The sequence below is a fragment of the Apostichopus japonicus genome, chromosome 18 (assembly GCF_037975245.1).
Source record: "Apostichopus japonicus isolate 1M-3 chromosome 18, ASM3797524v1, whole genome shotgun sequence".
Lineage (NCBI taxonomy): Eukaryota > Metazoa > Echinodermata > Holothuroidea > Aspidochirotida > Stichopodidae > Apostichopus > Apostichopus japonicus.
The window spans coordinates 17,322,399-17,341,364 of record NC_092578.1 but is presented as its reverse complement, the minus strand read 5'-3'; the positions used below and the strand labels follow the sequence as shown (position 1 = coordinate 17,341,364).

The following is an 18,966-nucleotide window of genomic DNA, read 5'->3' as shown; positions in this document are numbered from 1 at the left end:
TACCTGAGAAAGTTGTGCTTACAAGTAGTGTGAATGGGTTTAAGAATGCTTTGGACAAGCACTTTAAGCATTGTAATCGGGTCTGAGTGTTTGTGTCTTCAGTCCCCCCCCCCCTCTCCTATAGGGTCCTTGATGGGGACTTGAGTGTCCCTCCTGATCCTTTTTTTCTACTTAACTAAACTAGACTATTTATAACCTCCATGTTGTGAATAGCCCTTTTCGAGACCTGGGTAACCACAACAACGGAAGGGTTTACTAGAGCAACAAATGAAGACCCGAATCACAGTCAAGTCGTCCCCGATAATGGTCACGCTGCTCAGGCACCGAATGACCTAATTACCACAGTTTGTTGGATTCCTTTGCGGGTTTGAAAATCGAGTCTCCATCGACTGTTGATGTTCCAGTGACCTACTTGAAGGTCATGATTAGCGGTGGCCCTCCTTAAATTTATAAAGCTACATTTGCAGATAAAATTCCAACGTGGTATAATATTGGCCTAATTATCTGATGTTAGACAGAGTGTTAAACTTCTCGCAAACTTAGATTTCAAAGTGACAGTGAAAATATCTGTTGCTGGTTTAGCATCGATGAAGTGATCATTATTGGACTTCTCAACATAATATTTTTGGACATGATATATAATGGGGGAGACGGAGGGGGGGGGTGATGAAAAGAGAGAGAAGATGGTGAGGGTGTGGGGTGGGGAGAGTATTTCTTAAGGTATCAGGGAGGTGTTATAGAACTATAGTATAAATCACATGACGAAAGTGCAAGAATTTCAAGGGAGGAATTTTTCTTAATTCTTGACGTCATTATTTGTAGTCAAAGGTGATTAAAACTGTATTGATACAGTATTCGATATTCAGAATATAAAAATATTGAAAACTGATCAAAATTGAATTAAAAATAAAATACAAATAAAATACAAATACAAAAGAAGCGCAACAGACTGGCAGAAGCCTTCTCGTGGGATTATGACTGAACCAGCGTAAAAAGTGATGTTAACATCTGATAGATAGAGCGACCATTCACCCAGCGCGTCTGGGTCGAAAGCCGCGATAACCACAGGTAAAGATATTCATATATCATGACTGCTAAAGATGTTAAATAAGAAAGAAAACATTTGAAACAGATAATTATAGCAAATGTCGATTTAATCTTTAATGTAAAAGGCTGAATTGGATCCTGTCAAATCGATTAGTATAAAAGACACCACTGTTGATCATTCTGGGGTAACTTAAAGATATAACTAACCAGACGTATAAATGGTATATTTTTAGATCACTTATTATGTAAACACTTTTAGATCAATAGACAAGGAGACATTGTTGGGGCCAAGTGAGGTTATCTTGTGAACTAAAATCTGGCCTGTTGAATGTAAAAAAATATATATATATAAAAAAGAAAAGAAGGCGGGGTTTTTGATGAGGTAGGAGATAGGCCTATGGCAAAATGGAATAGCTAAGGCTATGATTGCGTGAGCGTGTGTTACCTCAGTATAAGATATATGGCTGGCCCAAGGAACGGACACGTATTTTGATCAGGTTAAGGTGCTATTTTCGATAATATGCAAAGCCGAATTTCTCTTGAAACATTTTCCTTGCCGTTTTCTGGTTTGTGCTAAATTAACCTATGATGTAATTCCTGGTGTCTATGTAAGACAATGTACCGTATGTAATAGACGGAGGGAGACACCCATGGAATGTTATCAATTACAACTATGTACTATGTACAGGTCTGTTGCCAGTTGTGCAGCATCTACATCAAGAATTGTTCAGAAATTAAAAGGAAACGTAATACATGGTGTAGCTCCTACCGGTATATGTACGTAATGTATTGTGTAGCTCATACCGGTATATGTACGTAATGTATCGTGTAGCTCATACCGGTATATGTACGTAATGTATCGTGTAGCTCATACCGGTGTATGTAATGTATTGTGTAGCTCATACCGGTATATGTACGTAATGTATTGTGTAGCTCATACCGGTATATGTACGTAATGTATTGTGTAGCTCATACCGGTGTATGTACGTAATGCATTGTGTAGCTCATACCGGTATATGTACGTAATGTATTGTGTAGCTCATACCGGTGTATGTACGTAATGCATTGTGTAGCTCATACCGGTATATTTACGTAATGTATTGTGTAGCTCATACCGGTATATGTACGTAATGTTTCGTGTAGCTCATACCGGTATATGTACGTAATGTATTGTGTAGCTCATACCGGTATATGTACGTAATGTATCGTGTAGCTCATACCGGTATATGTATGTAATGTATTGTGTACTCATACCGGTATATGTAAGTAATGTATTGTGTAGCTCATACCGGTATATGTATGTAATGTATTGTGTACTCATACCGGTATATGTACGTAATGTATTGTGTAGCTCATACCGGTATATGTACGTAATGTATTGTGTAGCTCATACCGGTATATGTACGTAATGTATCGTGTAGCTCATACCGGTATATATGTAACTCATTTAGTAATATTTCATAATCGTTTTCCATTAAATGCTGCAAACTGAACCAAAGAAATCCTTTGGTCAAGAGTGTACCTTAACCATTCTGACGTCATGATGACCTAAAATGCTACCATTTTTAATGCGCAATATATCGGATGTACTTAAAGGCATTAGAAATATTCGATGTTCGGTTGTTTGCCCATACGTACACATATACTGGCATTCAAAAGAGCAAACCAGGTTCTTGAATAAGCTGGGGAAAAACAACAAGGTAAAACACCGAAATAACAAACAAACATGCACAAAAAAAAAGAGAGTAATTTTCTTAACATCTTGATATATAATATGTTGTTTACCTTTTTATCATAATATCATGTTTACCTTTCTTTTATAATACCTTAACGATGCAATTTAGCAACAAAGCAATTCCAGTGTGTCATTATAGGTAGGATATGTATTTTCAAAGGAAATATGGCGGGCATTGACTTTACAAATTCGTCTGCGCAACCAACCATAGGTTGTAACCTCACACAGTGGTCTCATATATAACGGAAGTGAGGCGCGATCAAACTAATTCCTGTAATATTAATTAGTGTTGAAACTGGATAAACTGTGTATAACAAAGTTAACGGATGCCCGCTGCATGCAAGTATATAGGAGTGACAGGAAGTTATGTGTCATCGGCCTTGTGTTGTTTAGTGGCACACGGTACTACCAGGGAGTTGTTATGGAACATAACAACTCCCTGGTACTACTGTACGCGAAGTCATTCTGTGGTCCGCGTCAGGATTACAGATTTAAAGGGTGTGAAGACTCGCGCAAAAAGAAAAGTCTCATGCCGGTAATCTGACCTCGTTTCGAATGAGGTGTAACAGAAGTGTTAGACACCACCATGCATCGATCCCAGAAAATACACATGCACAGCTTGCTACCGTCGGTAATTAGACACTATAGTGTACAGTCAGTGGGCTACATACAGCTGCGGTCAATACCCACGGCACAGATATACGATACAGCAATGGACATCTCAGGTCCAGCTAAAGATAACAAGGTATCACGTTTCATTACTGTCTGCATTTTGTAGCGACACGAACAAAACGTCACTTGCAAGCAACAGTAAGTTAACTTTTTTTCAGATGGTCGCACGCGGTTTTGGGGCGAGTCTTCAATGCCTTTAAACGAAACGAATCTCTTTGTTTTGTTTGTTATAGGGTGGGTGAGTCGGGGAGAGAGAGGGAAAGAATATTACATAAGAGGTAGACACATGACCTCGATCCCTACATCCAAAATTACAACAGTGAAAATCGTAAAGATTTCCCCCCTCCCACAAATTATGAAGGTCGTACCAAAAATGTATATCACTATCACTTTCGCTTTATCATAGAGGTCATAAGTACACCCCCCCCCCCCCCACCCGTCCTTCCCTATAATATTAGCTAAATTTGCTATTTATTATATAGGTAAACTTACCATTGGGATTCAGTTCTTATGTATTATTTCCAGAGATCTCTGGAACATTTCTATCATTCACGGATTTGAACGATCATGAAAAAATGCAGTCGGCTTAACAATCGATGAAGTTATTCTCAAAACAACAGCACTAACTGCAATATTTAATTTTCGGTCCTAGTGTTATGACGTTTATTGGTAACTAACTTTAATGAGGCTAACATTTACAAGAACAACGAACTTCTCTTAAAAAGAACAAAGCGCCCCTCCAATCCCCCCCCCCCCCCAAAAAAAGGAAGAAGAAGAAGAAGAAATACGTATTAATTTGTAACAATATATTCATTTTACATTCCTGTCTTGTGTCAATTGTTATGATTGTCGCTTCTCAATTTATACACGTCAAAACAACAATGATAAAGGAAAGGAGATAAGAATAACAAAAGTTCACTGTGATCGGTTAACAGAGGAAACAATGACAAACTTTCGTGGCAAGGAGTTTAATCATAAACCTGACTTTTTTTTTAGGTCGGAATAGGGTGTGCGTCATAACAACACATGACAGAGATTCCGCGTATAAAGTAAGTTGAAACTATAAATTGGCGTTTCACCGGCTGTGACGTACGAGATAGTTTGTTTAAGAATCCCGAAGCCCTATTTTTTCCTGACTGCCAGAAAATGTCCAATACATATATAGAAGGGTGACTGATAAGCTTGTTTGACAGTTTCGTGTTCTTGATCTTGATAGCTGCGAACCAGACTTTATAAATGTCACACTGTAATAATGGAGTATCCTCGTGAGTTTAAACCAAATAATATGTGTTGAGTTTTTGTGTAATTAAACGAAAGTGCAGCAGAAATTAGATAAGAAAACAAACACACACGGGGGCCGAGGAAATGGAATTCGATCTGGATAACTTTAGTTCATGACATCTGCCACTTGTGATAATTGATACAACTGAATATCTGGCATCACAGGTTGAAAGTCAGTCGTCGAAAATTTTCGTGTTTTCACCTCATTCGTCTTGTGTATATATACATATCCCACTGTTATAAACCTGTAACGTTGCGTAAGTAGGCCTATACATATATATATATATATATATATATATATATATATAATGTATATATATATATATATAATGTATATGTATATATTTATATATATATATATATATATATATATATATTTATATATATATATATATATATATATATATATATATATATATGTATGTATATATTTATATTTACATATACATATTTTCCAACTCACTGCAATTTCAATTATATATATATAATGAATGATTTTATATTAGGTTAATGAGTTTATTTGTTTTTCTTTCTTTGCAGAAAGCTTTACACCGAGAAGAGAAGAAAACGCGGCCAATAATCATTGTGACGTGGGACCAGAATCCAACGGCCCAACAAAGGAAGATCTTGGACCAATAGGGATGGAGTTTGCATCTTTTGCCCTGCGTGGGGAACCAGCAGTCTTGGATAATAAACTCGGACTTGCTGAAGATCTCGGGTTCTTATCGCGCATGCCTGAATTATGTGACGTCACATTTTTAGTTGGTGAAAAGAAAGAGCCTGTCGGAGCTGTACGTGCTATTCTTGCCACAAGAAGCAGGTATTTTACCTTTTTTTTCCCATTTTTTTCGTTGTTGTTGTCATGATGCAAAGTATTACATATTTCACAGTATTTATAAGAAACGTATGGTATTATCGTTAAGTCGTATGAAGTTAGTACGGTACTCGAAGAGTGACGTAACAGGTTCAAAATCGATTTTGGATTGTTGTTGAAATAAGTTAAGATCGTATTTCTGTAACACTTGTAATTTTTGAGAAATGTCCTTCTAAACATCTGAGGCTCACCGACTGGATTGAATACTTACTCTAACATACAGAACATTAGATCTTATTTCCTCATATGCAACTAAAATACATAGGCCTACGTAAGACTTACTTTGAACATAATTACAAAATATGTTTACAAGTTACAGTACATACATTACAAATTTGTCAAGGATAAATGGGTGAATGGGAGATAATTTTTGTTTAATGGTCAACTGCCTTTTAAACTCATAAAGTTTGAGGGAAAGCCCCCCAAACCAGCCGGGTTTTCTCATGCAGCTCCCACTCCTCCCAAAACGGATTCGCTAATTCTTGCATGCCTTCAATCGTGTCCGTGTTTAATGTTTGAAATCACCTGCTTGACGTGAGCCGGAATTATACATTTTAATCAGACAGATAGGCCTACATACATAGGCCTAATAGCAGAAGGTTTGCAATAACTTATTTCGAATTTAATTTGTAAGATATATAAGGTTATGGCTTCTCCGAAAATTGCATTGCACGAGAACTAATTATATCGACTTCAAATCCGGGAAATATGTCTATATTTAAACGGATAAAAATTAATATGCTTTTGAATTTTTGAATGAGTTTGAAAGGGCTGCATTATGTAGGCCTACCGCGTCTCCGGAATCCCCCTCCCCGTCTCAAAACATTTTTCCTTGATTGAAGTTTTCAAATTTCATGATAGCCTATACTTTGTTATTGCAGCTTTCAACAGTTGTGTCAATTTACGATTATTTAGCAATATAGCTCAGTGGGGAAAACATTTTTGTAATATCTTCTTATGATTAGTAGAAAATATAGTATTAATCTGCAAAAAAGTTAAGTCTAGAAAGGTTGATAATTCTAAATCCTTCAGAAAACATTGACAGCTATAAGCTAACGTTCGAAATGTATTACATTTCAGGGAAGGGGGGGGGGGGTAATTACTCCATTCAAATGTTCGGTTCAACAACCATACTTTGGGTTAAGGAAGAACCTATAATATTGATGTAAGGCTTACAAAAAAAGTGTGGAATATGCTGCTCTCTATCAGAACATGGAGCTATTACAGAAATCAGAACGACATTCGAGTGCCACACGAAGATAAAACCGTGAAAAACTGCACTCTCGCATATACAGTTGCATAAAGCGATAAAAGAAAAGTCGCACTTTTAGTTGCTTGTGTGATAAAATATTAAAGGAAATTTGTTCCAATGTGTGCCTTACTCCAATTGTTAATTTAAAAACGGAGGTTTTCTACATATACAAATTTACAATGCATATTTATGTTGTCCGCAAGTGAACATGTGCAAGAATAACAGAACACATGCTCAGAGATACCCCACAAACTAATGGAACGTTCCATCGTATACTACAAAGCACTGTCCAACTAAACACACTGCAAGTAAAGACAGAAAGGGATGATCATGAAAATAACCAGGGAATAAACCTTGGCAAAACCTTACTGGTTTGTAAGTTAAACTCCTTCACACACACACAGTAAATCAATATTCAAAACATTGTTTGAACTAATCGCACTGTGTATGCGTAGGTCTGTATATATAATTTACAACTCCTCCGTTCTTACATGTTCCGTCGATAGCTCAGTTGGTAGAGCGGGAGACTGTAGAACGGTTGATATCATGACATCTCTAGGTCGCTGGTTCGATTCCGGCTCGACGGATTCTTTTGCCAATGTGCTTTTGCAGATGTGTTATAAGCTGTATTGACATGGTTCATGTAGTGTGTGTGTGATATCTAGTACGTTCAATATACTGTCCTATTTTTCTTCAACTATGTTCATATAGTGTTTTTGTATATTGTATAAATGTGTATATTTATTACTGTCTTTGTACGAAGACATTGTCAGTAAACTGAAAGGAAATGAAGTGATTTTTTTTCATGTAATTTTCTTTAAACATATCACTTGATACAAAGCATGAAGTTTGGATCGTTACTTCATTTTAGTTCATGCACAACAGTGATAAGCATGGATGCTATACGAGAAAAAGAATTGAGTCTTTCATGCAGTACTTACTGATATAATTTAACTTGTAATTTGAAAGCCTTCACATCACACCCCGTTTCCTCCTCCTTCAGCCAGTGTGGTGAGGGGGCAGGGGGGGGGGGGTTAAGGCCTAACAGAATTTGATAAAGGTAACTTCTGTTCGTCAGAATTTCATTTCTACTTAAGAATGCCAGTGCAGCCATAATGATTTTCAACTGAAGGCAGGGTAGTAGAGTAAGGTCATGGCACACGGTGGGGGAGGGGGTTGGGCGGTGGGGGAGGGGGCGTGAAATGGAGATTGAAAAGGGCAACGGGATGGGCAAGGGGAGAAAGGAGAACGCTGGTTGAGAATAGTTATATTAGGAGGCGGTGTCACGTTGATGCATGGATCACCGGCCTTAAATAGATAATTTGAGGCGCATTCTTTCTTCAGAAGATATGGGTGGAGATAAAGACACTTTATACCCAGTGGTGAATTGAACTGTAGGGTATGGGGGGGGGGGTGAGTAACATATCGATCGCCAGTCACACATCTATATCCACCTCTTTTTGCCAGTCGACCACAAGTTAAAACAAGTTGACATCAGTTTAAATTCTTCACTGTATTTTTTTTCTCATTTTCAGAGTGTTTCACAAAATTCTTTATTCCCACCAATCGACCAACTCGCAAAAAAAAATCACAAACTCTCCTGACAATCGAAAATTACAGAAGAAGGTTTCGCGTTTAATTCGAAGGAACAGTTTTGACGCCAAAGACTTCGAAGCCAATAGACCGCGGACGATTACCGTAGAAGAATTCGAACCGTCTGTGTTCCGGCAATTAGTCGATTATTGCCATACCGGATGTGCAACCCTTAAACCAAGAAACATACTCGGTGAGTTTATAAAATATGTACATGTTTTTTTGTGCTTTTTTTTTTAAATATTAAAGCAATGAAAGAAGACACAACTCCAAACACCATCATTGGTATTTGTGACAAAGCTACCTGTGATAAACAACTTGTCCAAGCTGCTAAGAATAGCATATTTGAAAGATACCGCAGCTTGGGCACTACATGTGGTCGAGGACTTGAGTAAGTCTAAATTTATAAGATGTATCCGGTAATGGCTGTTGGGTTATACAAATGTTGAACCTTAATATATTGATATATGATCCTATGATGCGCTTATAGTTTCGGTGTCAACACAGTTCACAATCCTTCGAAATAATGCAATGGTTAAAAAGTTAAAATGCCTCAAGGAAGTTTCAGATTGCTTTCCAAAGAACCGTTATATTTATTAAAAGCCGAATACACAGGATTACCGAAGTTTAATAAATATATTCAGCAGCTCTCTTTCAAGTCAGATTGTAACGGAAAGGCTGCGGATTGTTACCAATTTACATTGCAACAAAAATGACCTTTGTGTGTGTGTGTTTGGGCCCGGGGGGGGGAGGGGGGGAGTCGAAACTCGTATACGGAACAATTTGATTGAAAGTGGTCAAAAATATTATTGTACTGATTTTACCGTAACAGAATTATTACAATAGTTAACTTTATATCCAATCAGCATTTTAAGGTAAATGTACTTCAGGGTGTGTGCTTAGTCAGCTGTTAAAAAGGCAACATATAGATTCCTTATATATTATTCGTCCCGACTTTACCTCTACAGGCGGAGACCCCGCACTGCCATTCTTATACACTCCCACCCTAACCGAGTCCAACACAACCACCTCCCACCATCCGTGTTCGCTGTCCTCTACTGTTCATATACGCAAAGTCGAAAACATATAGTTTAGTACTTTATATCGAAAAAATCTAAATTAAAGCATTTATCTTCTTTTTTTGTCAAATCTATAGTTTGTCTGCATCATTGACCTATATAAATATGAAATTATAACAGCAAGAAAACTGTGTTGGCATTTTATTCGCTGGAAGTATATGTCGGCTATATAACACCCGTATATGGGGGTCAAACTGGGTCACGCGTGAAACTTCCATGCATGGAATAAAGTTTAACGTCCTTTCAGGCCTCATATCCCAGACTGAGCACACACAAAAAAACGATAACCATGAATATATGTTCGATATAAATGATGCATACTACATTGGTTTGTCACCAAGTACTGCAGCATATCGCTAGTCGATAATTTTTTATTTTTAACCTCAATATCATGCTAAGAAGAGTTTTCATATCGTTATTGTTTCATTATGATACATAAACAGCATTAACCCAATTCGCAGATGGCAGACGTTTTTCAAAATGGAAATATTATCCGATAAAGCAACTATGAAGTATATACAACAGCGTTCGTTAATATAAACTGTTATGAGTATCATTAACATCAAATCAATTTTAACTTCCGCATCCAGCGTAATATGATACATCCAATCTCAAGCTTTGGTTTTTCGTTGATTCACAATACAGCTTAGTTAGAATTGAAAGAATTGTATAGTATTAGTGCACTATAATATAGAGCCACTTTGGAGCGAACTAAACATGTCCCAATGAGAATATATATCATATATTATTTATGGCTAAGTATACTGTTAACCCATTTCAAGTCCCACCACCACATCCCCTCCCACCACCACATCCCCTCACCCCATCCCCACCCCTAAACACACTTCCTACACTGCCACCTAGTTAGTCTGAATTTACATGAAAGCCTAACAAATTACTATGTGATAACATGATTTTGTATTGTACTTGAGCAATATAAGTCCCTTATGGAAAGCAATCACGTGTACATTGAGTATATGCCTTTCTTTCATTCGGATTCTAAACCTTTCTTGTAACTGATCCTTCCCCGGTTAACCTATGTACAGACTTGCTATTACGACAAAAACAATAACGTTGAAAATGGTGCGTTAACCTGGAAAATGCGTCAAGGAGGAGACACTTTCCCACGTTACATGAATGTAGCCTAAAAAGTAATTATACACATCACTGAATATGGATTACGTGGGACTTCTAATTGTTTATTTGTGTTTTCCAGGTAGACACTTTCATTTCTCAACGTCGGTATCGTTATGTTCCTAGAACGTTCATTTCAGAATGAAATATGTCAAATTAATAAATTAGTTTCTTTTTCTCGCGTATAAGCTATACAATATCATCGGTCAATCCGCACGTATTCCATGTACAAACCGTTTTAAATAAAAATAACTTACTTTACCGTGATTCAGAGAAATTTGAATATTTCCTGCCTTTATTTACATGCGTTACCAGAGAGTGCTCTGTAAATCCCCCATTCAGGAATAATGTTGCCTTGTGGTTATACAGGCTTGACCCACAACACGCTTGAGAGTAGTAGCATACGTCAAACTTGATGTGATGTTATTCTATGGAGACCTGAGCTAACCCAGCTAGCATGCTATATCATCATTGGTTTATGTGATAGAGAAACGTGTGATAAATAATGACCTAAAACATCTAAGGAATATTTTCTTCCATTTGGGTGGGATATATCACAGATTTAATGCGCCTCAACACACACAAACACACAGACATACACGCATACAGGCATGTTTTACGTTCAGACAGAGGAACCTTTTGTTTTGTTTTTCCTATTGTTCAAATCCTTGTACCGAAACCTTAACAATACCCGTTAAACAATTTAATTTTGTAACCGCCTTTACAATGGCTCCATATTTAAGTTAGGTTCGTCATGCGGGACATTATCAGAAATACTTCGAGAGGGCCGATCTGGCGAGAGAGTGGATTAGGATCGCGACCGGGGTCAATTAGACGTGTCCCCCTGACCCGGGGTCAGTTACTCGTGTCCCCTGCTCATGGGGGACAATGATCAGGTCGGGCCCGGGGACAATTAGGGAGTAATTGTAAGGATGGATCAGGTTATAGGGCTTTCGTCCACCAGAAATATTCTTGAAAGTTGATTCATGCATACAAGAATGTAAACAGGTGGCATTTTTTTTGGTGGGGTTTGGTTTTTTTTTGGGGGGGGGGGTTTTGGGGGAGGGATGGGGCTTGATCCCCCTGAGCAAGGTAGGGGTTGGGTTCGGGTAACCATGGAGGAGTGGTAGGGTGGTGGGGCATCGTTTACCAAAATTTGTACACCAAAAAGTTACATTAATTATTTTGGGTTTTTTTTTTTTGGGGGGGGGGGGTTTACAGACCGTACTGTATAATATAACAATTTTCTAATCCATGTATTTATGTCATTGATGTAATAAAATGTATCGCTGTCAGTTTTCCCACCATTCCCCTCTCTCCACCGTGCACTCCTCCATATCCCCCCTCCCCACCCCATTGGATACACTAGCTAATGGTTGAGCATTTAGCATTTTATTTAATAAATTCAAATATATCTGCGGTATATAATAAATTATATTTATATTGATGAATTTTTTATATATTTTTCTTTTTACTTTCTTGATCATTATGTAGGACTGCTGAATGCGGCCGACCACTACGGTTTAGAGGAGCTACGGCGTGCCTGCCTCGGTTTCCTTCACGGCTGTATCAATGTAGACACAGTCTGTCTCTTACTGAAATCCGCAGAGAAATACATACAATACAAAGCCACAAAGTCCCTCGTGCAAAAGGTAGGTGAATCATAACCATGGTAACGCCAAGTCGGTTTATACTCTTTTATCAGTACAAAAGCTACAATAACGTATATTATACCGTATAAGTTTTCATTCAGACCAATATATCCGTTTACAAAATCATGCAGATTACTGTATGATACTGTGAGAAATAAACTACTAACAGGAAATCCCACTCGACGTACATCAAACCGCGGTTACCGGTTGATATTGTTACAAACAACACATCATCGAGTCATAGTGTCACTACCAGAGCATACTTCTCACGAAAGTTACCAAATGGGAACAAACACGCAAAGGATTAGCGTTGGTGTTAATGTCTCCAGTTGGCATAGTAGGAATTTCCCTTTGGGTAACTGTGTTATCGAATGATCTATGGCGACAACCCTTTTTTTTCTAGTCTACAAGTTGGTCCGGAAATTAATCGTGCCAAGAAACTAGGCGACCTACCGGTAGTTGACACTTTTCCATGCCAGGTTTATTGCAATAATTTCTACATGACGAGAAGATTATGTGGGTTTATGCTATTAATTAAACTTTTATCAATCAGTTGGGTGCAAATCATTGCCAATTAAGTTTATAAGATGCCTGGCTCTTCCTCCATTGAGATTAAAGATGGGTTTGCTCCTTTTGATTCTCATTGGTATTTATAGTGACATTAGACCGTGTCTCAGTTTGGTCGATTCCGATCTAATTTTGAGAAACTCTCGGCAGGTTTGATAAACTTGGTGACCCAATTGCGGGAAATGCTGCTAAAAGACTGGGGAAATTTTGAGGGGAACATTAGAGCAGATAAACCCCTGAAACAGTAGACAGACCGTGGCCCAAAATCCGGCCCCGTGAAAGCATTTTATTCCAGAAGCGAAAAAAATATCGTCCCGTAACCTTGCACTTTCTGAATATGTATGCGGGTCCTTAAAGTGTTAGGTTTGAGCAACCTATACTTTACCGTCCTGCACATTGTTCAACTTCTATAAGTTAAATAACCAGATTTTGGTTTTCTCTTCGACGTTTGTTCAAACCAATGCTTTTCTCTGGCCCTATAGCTAAAATGAATTGAGAAGGACTAGGGGAAGGGGCGAAAGGTGTCATTTTTTCTTTGTCAATTGAGCATCAGCTTATTTTAGATAATGTATAGGAAGTATATTGGTTGATTTCTAACCTACCAACATTCCAGGGAAATTATGTCGCAGAAAAGTTATTGCTTAGGGTGTCACCTTACCATCACCATCATTGTAAGCGTCGTCGTCATCATCGTCATCATCGTCATCATCGTCATCATCATCATCATCATCATCATCTTCGTCATCGTCATCATCATTTTCACCCCTCCTTCTAATGTCCAGCTGTATGTATTTGATGTATTTGAAAGCCGGGTGTTATTTTCACACACTAAAAGAAACCCTTACTGAACACAGTGAATATGTCTAAGGAAAATACACGTGACTTGAAAATTAGGTTATTGAGCAAGGGAAGGCGAGGGGGTGACTGAGGGAAGGGTCGCAGTTGCATGAAGACCACTTTGTTTTTTCGTTTACTTTATACTGTCATGAAAATAATTTAACTTTTCTTTTCCTTCAGGCACTTGAATTCGTTGACACAAACGGTGAGAGTGTACTTCGTCTACCGTTTTTTACATCACTTCCGGAACACGTGGTAAGGTTAATTCTTTCTCGTGAAGATTTACGAGCTGAGGAAATCACCAAATTTCAAGCAGTTCTATTTTGGAGTAGAGCACACGTTGAAAGAAATCCTGGTATGACACTGAAGGCAGCCATTTCTCCATTTCTTGAGTGCATTTCCTTCCACCATATTCCAGCAACAACACTCATGCAGTCAGTCCGGCCTACAAATGTCGTCCCTGATCAGAAGATTATGACTGCTTTAGCTTACCAAGCAGATCCCACTAGTATCGATCTTAACTCCTTGCCAGAAACGCCAACTCGTCTGAGGTTATCTTTGCTGAATTTGACGATCAGCAGCGATGAACCGACCAATAGTATCAAATCAGACAGCTCGTCACAAATCGGAGAACAAGACAACGTGTTCGACTATCCAGAGAGTATGCAAAATTATGACGTAGAAGATTATGCAAATGCCAGTGTCCACACATGTCACAGTGATGAGACCAGTTATTACAGAAGAGCCGATGATGGAAACAGCAGTACCAGCGAAGATTTTGATGTAGAGTCGAGAAAACCAAGAGGAGGAGGATGTGAAAGCGATAAGGGTGATAGTCAAACTGTTACAGCCAAAATTACAACACAAGAAGTGAAAGATATTAGTTCTCGCGCAACTGGTACTTTAAGTCAATCAAATAGTGTTTGTTGTTCAATGTCTACATGTTCAGAATTAACCGACAGTGGAAGCAGTGCAGGCGGTAGCTTTGGAAAAGCAGATCAAAGGAACAGTCTTTTTAAAGACACAGATGGAATTCCAGTGCTACCGTAAACGACGTTTCCCTACTGTTTTTTCTTCTTTTTTGGGGGGCAGTGTCTCGGAGCCTAATTCATAAAGGCCTATTGCTATAGACATCTAAGTGATCAATGTGCTATTAAACATACTGAATGTAATTATATGAACATCATGTCAAAGCCAACTTTAATTAAATGATTATTATGACTATAAAAAATTTAATCTGTTCACCGTTGACCTTTTTCGTATAAATGTAATCCTTACAAGTACCAAAAGTCGACAATTGCTTATTATAACCCGCACGTACATATACAGGATACATACGTGTATATTTTTGACTATTGGAACGTAGCACACCGTAACGGGACACACGGATATTTTTGACTAAGATCATTTTCAGTATATCTTCCCCTTGCAACGGTGACACGCCTTTAAAGATGGTCACACTGCAGTCACAGTCTCGATGCACGGGGGAGGGGGACTGGTGTTGAGAGTGGACTGGGTTGAGAGTGGTTTAGTTGAGTCGTTCGGTTTTTGTGCGAAGGTTCATTCTTGGGTGACACGGGGAGTACCGTTAGTTGACACAACACAACAAAGCGTTATAATTCAAGGAACATCACCACTGGGATGTCCATATGTATGTATACATATGGACATCCCATATGTATACATATGGGATGTCCATATGTATACATATGGGATGTCCATATGTATACATACCGTACACTCCAAATAAAATACTTGTTTTGATTGTCAAATGTTGAGAACCCATCCAGCCGATTTATTGTTAAGATGTTCGTTTGTTCTGTTAATACATCTGAGAGTTAACGGCATTGCACATGCGCAGCTGTAACTTCATATAATTATAGTCATGTATGGATGTCAAATCAGTTTACTATTTATCATTCATGCTACTTTATCTGTTGGAATATGTTTTTTGATTGGTTTGTTTAACCAAACCTGTTTAAATTCTAATACTATTGGCTGTACCAAATTTGAAACCCTCTTTCGCCATATATTATTTATTTTTTGCTATTTCAACAACGTAAATTTTATAAGATGACAAAAATTAGCAAAACCTTGCAGTGTTCCGTTCAATATCAATTAAATTCTGTGGTTAACAGGAAGTTCCTTTTTCCGAGGCGGCAAAAACACATTAGTCTAACTTTAATGTCATATTTGCCACAAAGAGTCCTTTATCTGCGGAAGTAGTTTAACTACTTCAAAAGTCTGATGATCGACAATGCAACTCATTTGTGGTTTTCTTTCAATTTTATCATAACTACAAATGTACTCTTCAGCTGTTTATGTACGCACGCATATCTGGACGTCTTGAACATAAGGATATGTTTCCATATCAACCAAATATGTTGATGCTTTCCAGGTAATTTAGTCTGTATTATAGGACAGACAATTAGGGGCTTTGTTTATTTTTTGTTTGGTTTTATTTTTGTTATAATAATACTTGGCACATGAAAAGAAGGGAACGATAAAGGAGAGAACAGGAGGGTCAAGTGGGAGGGAGGGGGTGAGGGGAGGGTGGCATGTTGGGGTACATTTTGTGCGCTGGGGGGAGGGGTGTCATATCTTACTAGTTCGAAGTGACGCTCGTTGGCAAACAATGGTATTAGGTCTATAATTTCCAATGATAGACTGGAGATTCTCTGAATTTTTATGGAGTATGTTTAAAGGTAATGAGTATTGCCCACTAATATGCTAGAAATTCAAGTAATAATCCTGTATGCTTAAGGTTTCCCAATCGTTTTACTGTCGCTGTTAAAGGTAGTCAGTATAGACCCCAAATTATAGCTCGCTATATAATTGCTAGAAGTTTTCAAAAAGTACTTTCCTGGAGGTCTTTATTCTCCAAATTGTTATTCAGACATTTTTAAGGAACCCACACGATGACTGAATGTCCCAGTGAGGAAAATTTCTTCGATGATTGTAATAAAAGAATTATGACCAAATGTGACCATATTTGAATATCTAGCATATTTGGGGCCAATACAGTATACCTTTAAAACCTTTATAGATATTTATTTATCTGTTTTAATAATTCTTCATAATCGATCAATTTCGAAGATCAGATCCGCTATAGAAAACATTCTTATTCTTCTTGAAAGGGGGACTGAGAATGTTGGGGGCCACTAATGATGACCTTCCAGTAGATGGTCAACTGTGAAGCCACGGTCAACTGACCGAAGTGTGTCGGTAATGATCCATCCAGCAGATGAACCGACTCTAGTTTAATGTATAAAACCAGGCGCGTAGTGAAGGGGCGACCGCCCCCCCCCCCCCCTTGGGCAAATTTGCTTTGTATGTTTTTAAGATATCGCTAGTAATTTCAAAATAGAAAACGCTTAGATGCATCTTACAAGGCCTGGGAAGTGCCATGTTCAGCGATCTGGTAGGCATTTTCGGCCACATTTTTTTTGTGCGTTTCGCGCCAACTTATGGTGGCGCTACTCTTAGATAGTTTTGGGTGCCGAATCTACGGCTCTAATAGTTTGCGTACAGGTTCGCCCCTCCCTTGGCAAATTCATCGCTACGCGCCTGTATAAAGCCGTGGATAGTTTTCCTTTATTTAACTGTATATAAAGATATATGCACATTGTAACTTTATTCTATTTCTTTATATTTTATGTATAACAAACGACAATTCTCTTTGACTGAAATAAGAAATTTCCTTGAAGAAGCAGAATTTAAAAAAAAAAATCTTTTCGACGCCCTTAACTGTATGTTAAAAAAGTATACTGTTAACGTTTCATGTGTTCGTTGTCATAGAGATTAATGTCTACGAGGGAAACAGCCAATCAGAGAAGACAATCCCTCCGCCGTGGATACATGTCATCAGAATTTGATGTTAACGCCACGAATGTGTATATATAGCCATATCAATTGTTTACAAGCTAGCAAAGGGAATCCATGTACAAAGGAGGGGGGTGGGGAGGGGAAGGGGGTCGGGGGAGTGGGGGATTGACTAAGTATGTTTAACGATCAATTGTGGTAACTTTCAATACATTTCACGATAGAAAAAATGTGTTCTCTGCTTTAAAGAACGGCTTTTCATTATTCCCAACGACGTAGTCACTTAAGATATGATTACGTTTAAGATGGTTAATACAAATAAAGATCAAATTACGAACGCTTTTTTTTTTGGCGGGGAAGGGGGGGGGGGGGAGCGAATTTGGGCAAATTTCCAGTTGGTGACAGATTTTGGCTGCAGCGTATAAGTAGCTTTCTGGTAAGGGTCACCATAGTGGAGGTGCAAAGAAAGGAAAAGGGGAGTGGGTATTATGGTCCGGGTCATCATGTAGAATAGGTATTCCGGACATATTCGTATGCAGCCACCTTTCGAAAATAAGGGAGAAAAGGAGTTCACACATTCTTTTTAGAATTATCTATACTTGTAATATTAGTGGAAGAAAGAGGAACGGTCGGTCAATATTAGCCTAAAACCGGGGTTCATTTACGAAACATACGCACATAGCTCTTGTTCCTATACTGCTGCTGCAAACCTATACTGCTGCTGCAAAAACAAATGCAATGGACTGATATAACAGATAATTACCGATGTCAGTTTGCCGATTTTCTTAAGGTCATGAGACGCCCACGAAGACTCCCCCCCCCCCCACCCACCCCATCTTTGTCAATTATAATGGTTAATTTAACTGTTGCTTTGTCTGTTTTATGTTCCATGCATATATACATATCTTGTGAATCTATAGTAAACATTGTAATTGAATATATATGTAATGTGTCATTATACAATATGATGACATGAAGATTTTGCGAACAGTGGTGTCAGCAAATTATGTGAACAAATGCCATTGTGAAATAAGATTGTACATAAATAAGTTATAAAATAAACTTACAGCCAAAGTTCAGCAAAAACCCGTGACGCAAATACGATATTGGTTTGTGTTATTTTTAAAGCTCATTTGTGAAGTTTTCATATTGACAAGCATGTTATCGACAAATTATACAAGACCCCCACCACACCCCATCTAACCCTAATAACTCTACTCCCATCGCACCCTTCCAGAACTGGGTTTGCACAGTTTCCACCATGACTAGGGTGGAAATTGAAGCAAAGGGGCATTTAAAGAGAAGTATAAGGGAGGATAAACGATCATTGTGAAGTAAGCATAAGTGAAGATTTTGGTAGATTCCGTCAACCAGTGTCTAAAAAAAGTATATTTATGTATTAATAGGGATGACTGGGGTGG

At 38.1% G+C, this 18,966-nt stretch overlaps 2 protein-coding genes and 1 non-coding gene across 7 annotated transcripts in view; all 3 read left to right on the top strand.

Moving 5' to 3' along the window:
* The window catches only part of LOC139958633 (serine-enriched protein-like), a 58,893-nt gene extending 40,645 nt beyond the window's left edge, over nucleotides 1–18,248 (top strand). For 2 of the 5 annotated variants that reach the window (XM_071955851.1, XM_071955854.1), the window contains exons 2-5: nucleotides 5,276–5,555; nucleotides 8,397–8,647; nucleotides 12,162–12,319; nucleotides 13,904–18,248. In XM_071955851.1, the coding sequence (XP_071811952.1) occupies nucleotides 5,276–5,555; nucleotides 8,397–8,647; nucleotides 12,162–12,319; nucleotides 13,904–14,773 (1,559 nt within the window). In that variant the 3' untranslated portion in view covers nucleotides 14,774–18,248. Of the gene's footprint in view, nucleotides 1–4,562; nucleotides 4,720–4,756; nucleotides 4,993–5,275; nucleotides 5,556–8,396; nucleotides 8,648–12,161; nucleotides 12,320–13,903 lie in introns of those variants that run through there. The other 3 variants (XM_071955852.1, XM_071955853.1, XM_071955855.1) reach the window with 3 other exon arrangements.
* LOC139958655 (uncharacterized) overlaps nucleotides 1–18,966 on the top strand; it is a 234,684-nt gene that overhangs the window by 164,806 nt on the left and 50,912 nt on the right. The window lies entirely within an intron of this gene.
* Trnay-gua (transfer RNA tyrosine (anticodon GUA)) lies at nucleotides 7,358–7,448 on the top strand. Its single transcript is given in 2 exon segments — nucleotides 7,358–7,394; nucleotides 7,413–7,448. It is a non-coding gene; the product is annotated as a tRNA-Tyr (tRNA).